General features: G+C 40.2%; 1 protein-coding gene across 1 annotated transcript in view; it reads left to right on the top strand.

Moving 5' to 3' along the window:
- Nucleotides 1–4,137, top strand: part of FREM2 (FRAS1 related extracellular matrix protein 2) — a 215,332-nt gene that overhangs the window by 10,120 nt on the left and 201,075 nt on the right. Inside the window, exon 2 of the mRNA XM_006879614.1 lies at nt 2,311–2,400. Within this exon, the coding sequence (XP_006879676.1) occupies nt 2,311–2,400 (90 nt within the window). The remainder of the gene's footprint in view (nt 1–2,310; nt 2,401–4,137) is intronic.

Below are 4,137 nucleotides of genomic sequence, written 5' to 3'. Positions count from 1 at the left end.
AGATAGATAGACACATACATATGAGAAAAGGGACACAAGGGCTGAGTATTGATTTCTTTCAATGAAACTGTCCCCTAAACACTACAGTTTCTGTTTATGAAAGTGTTGCTCTAGCACTTAGGTACAATAAACAGTTTCGTCATGTTGCATTTAGTTCTCATACACACTAGCAGCGTTAGATTTTTTTTTTTTTTCATTTTTTTCAAAGTTGCAGCAGGGAAGGCGTGTTAGGGTGAGTCTTTCTCTTCACCACAGGTTATCATCCTTGTGCTAAAGGTGTGTCAGCACCCAGAGTTTACTCTGCTCCCTTGCTCATAAATTGAAAGTTGTAAAGAGAGTTATATGTGCAAACAGTCAAAGAGTTGTGGGAGCTGGAGCCTTTAGCAACCAGAGGTATCAGCTGAGGGAGGGAGAGGGGATCAAGTGTGGAGAACCAATGACTTTAGCCTGTCTCCCAGTGCCTCCATTAGTGACAGGGTATCATCAACTATTCAAGACCCTGAGTGGTGCAAGCAGTGTGCAATTGGATGCTCCCTGAAGTTTGGAGGTTCAAATCCAGCTAGCAGTGATGCAGAAGAAAGACCCGGTGAGCTGCTGTGAAGATGCTGTGATTGTTAGTTCCCAACTCTGCTGCCTAAGTCTCTTTTTAAGACTGTGACCTCTTGGAAGCAAATGGCCAAGCCTAGCTTCTTCTGAGACACTAACCTTCTGGTGAATAGTCATGTACTTAAACATTTGTGTCAACCCAGGGACTTTGTGAAGGCTAAGGCCAGGAAGACCCTGTGGAAAAGCTCTCCAGGGTAACCTGTGGTTAACGGAGTAGGGGCCCCTTAGCAATTTCACCAATCATCTACTCTTTCACATTTTAGAACACTGTAAGCTGGAGTAGAGAAAAAGGCTCACTTCTGTAACTGGAGCAACAGAAATCCATGGAATAATTTCTTGATCTTAGTACTTTACATAGTAGCTCTACTGGTGTAGTTCACAAAGTGTTGGGCAGCTAACTAAAAGGTCAGTGGTTCAAAGCCACCTGTCACTCCACCAGAGAAAGAGGAACAGTCTCCTCAAAGCTTTTTAGCCTCAGAAACTCACTGTGCATCAGAAACAACTTGACAGTGTAGATTGAGTTTGATTTGGAATATTTTGTGTCACTTGAGATTATTCTTTCATAAAATCATTTTCTTAGATCTAACTTCTTTATATTCCATAAATGCATTTTGAACACTTCAGAGACAGAATAACTAAAGGGAACACATTACATTGATAAAAGCAGGAGTGACATCCACTTCCTAAACAACATGCCTCTGGAAATTCTATGAACTTTGATAAATGACAATAGTTATAGAAAGGCTTCAGGCCTTTTGTTCATAGAGTCGCTGTGAGTGGTGCTCAACTTGACAGCAATCAACATCAACAACAACCACCGTTGTGGAAGCTATTTTCAACTATGATTGTGAATTTATGTAGCTTTGGAAAAAATTAGGCATCAAACAACTATCCATTGTATCAGAAAACAGGGAGCTTGTTTTTAGATAGAAAATTATTTATTATCTCCTACGTTTGTTTTGGTTAAGGAGGAGAATTGGCAACATGGCTGAATACCTTTTAAAAATGCTGAAAGCAAAGCCAGGCAAATGCATCTGAGCATAAGAACATATATCCACCCAAGAAGCATTCCTGAGGCTATAAGCCCAACTGCTACTGTGCATCAAAGGCACCAACTTTCATTAGATGTTTCCCCGTTCAGGGTCTCGCTGATATCTAGAGTACTGATAGTTATTTTAACCTTTGGGATGGTATTTTTCACATCTCGCCTTTTCCCCCCCTTACTTTCAAACTTTGGAGAACTTAAAAATAGCCAGCTGTATGACAAGAGGTAAGAAAAGTTAGCAAGAGGGAGAGGGGAGAGGCTTCATGTGGAAGACAAGTGGTGCTGAGAGGTGAAGGGTGTGTCCGCGCACTGCTGGTGAAGCTGCCAGGCCTCAAAATATCTCCCTGCCACCTGTCAGGGTGGCCGGCATTCCGTACTTAGATGGTCACTCCTTTGGTGTGTGAGCACCCAGATACGATCGGGAGGGGCAACACCTTGCTATTCTTATAACTGAGCTCCCTCATTCTATTTATCGATAGAAGGAATCAAGTTTCCTTGGGACAGCTGAAATCCAGGGGGCTCGAGATAGGCGAACTATGATACCACTGTTTCCCATAGACAGCCTAAACATGGTTAGCAGGAACAAATAGGATTTTCCAGGAATGGGTCATCAGCTTTGTCCTCGTAATTAATCCTCTGGCCCTTTGCTTGTTTTCTAGCTGACATTGATGACATGAAAATATGCTACGTCTTACGGGAAGGGGCGAATGCCACAAGTGATGTGTTCCAGTTTACAGTTGAAGACGGTGGTAAGTACCACACTTTCCTGTGAGCTTCGACAAGGAGAGTGACTCCAATGAGCTGCTCACTGACAACTTTATCATAAGAATTTATGTCAAGTATCTCATTCTCTTGCTCGTTTATACTGGCTGGATTTGGAATTTGCTGTAGAAAACATTACCATCTTAATTTGACACAGTTCTACTCTACAGAGACTGTTGATCTCATGATATTTTTTTTTGTCTTATGATTTATGAAGCACTTAAGAGAAAGATCTATATAAGTCCGATCCGCAAGTCAGTTGTTTAGGCCATGCACTGCGCAAGAGTGCCCACTTGACGTGATAATAGCATCATGGAACGCAGGCCCCACTCCAGAGTTTCCGATGCCCATCAAGGATAATTTTATTTTTTCCAAGATAGCCTTTTGTGGTTTGCATCTGAACATTAATGAGAATGAATTGCATCTACCAAGAAATCAGTTAAAAATGAACGTATGTCTTATCTCACCAGTTTCAGTATTTCTTATCCTGTCTAGCTAATGTTTTCTTGTTGAAGTTTGAGGAACATTATGAAGACTGGGGTATGACTTGTGGTTGACATTGCTCCTCCATTCTGCTACTCACATGTGTCAGCTCTTGTCCACTTCTCTTCCTAGTCCTGTAGATAAAGAGATAAATTGACCACTTCTAGATTGATAAGAAAGACTTATTTCCCGGCCCCCCCGCCCCCGCCGCTGTCACTTAGAAGTAAAGAAAACCCAGGCAGTATATGTGTTGTGTGTATCAGGTCCAGGAAGTAGAGAAAACCCATGGGAGAAGAGAAATTATTCAGATCTTATGTTTTGTTATGATACTTTGAAAAACGGTACATTTAAATGTCCATTCTTTCCTCATATTACACCCTTACCCTCTCTATTTCTGAAGTATTGAAAGAATTTGTTTAAATATTCCTAGACAAGATGTTTAAAGCTCTGAGAAATTACATAGTTTGGATGGGTGTCAGAGAAGCAAATGGGTATGTTGACTTGGGTAAAATATATTTGATTTCTGCTATAAATTAAAGGTTTAATAAAGATAATTGCTTTATTTTTATAGTAACTATATCATAGTTAAGTGTTCTACAAAATAATAAAAGGAATCTTGATAGAAAAATAAAATTCCAAGAAAGAAACTAACTTCTTAGTAATTAGAGGTATCTTTGAAAAAAACCCCCACAAAACTAAACTAAAACTTTTCTTTTATATTGATTAACTTACAAAGTTTGCATCCATTGTTTTCCTCACTGGATCTTTCTCATTTCCTTCACCTGTACCTCCCTCCACTCATCAGATTGTGTGACCCTATGATTACCCATCTACCTATCCTCAGCCACTGCTCCTACCCTCTGCCCCTCAGATCCTCATACACGGTTTACTAGTTATCTATTTCTACAGTAATGGTCTTATACAGTCCTTTTGGGACTGAGTTAGTTCACTTAGCATAATGCTCTCCAGTACCACCCAAGTTAGGTAGTAATTTACAGAATCATGGCTCCTGCATGCTGCGTAGTATTCCATCATGTAAATGGACCATAATTTCTCAATGCATTTGTTTGTGGTTGGACATTTAGGCTGTTTCCATGTTCATGTGATGGCAAATAATGCTGCTATAAACATTGGTATACAAATCTCCATTTGTGCTTCAGTTATCATTTTCTCAGAGTATATTCCAAGCAGTGGAACAGCTGGGCCGTATGGAATTTCTATGTTCAGCTTTTTGAGGAAGC

Source organism: Elephantulus edwardii, unplaced genomic scaffold, assembly GCF_000299155.1.
Source record: "Elephantulus edwardii isolate Elephantulus edwardi_28Jun2011 unplaced genomic scaffold, EleEdw1.0 scaffold00004, whole genome shotgun sequence".
Lineage (NCBI taxonomy): Eukaryota > Metazoa > Chordata > Mammalia > Macroscelidea > Macroscelididae > Elephantulus > Elephantulus edwardii.
Note: the sequence above shows the minus strand (reverse complement) of the source record. Positions and strands in the feature narration are given on the sequence as shown.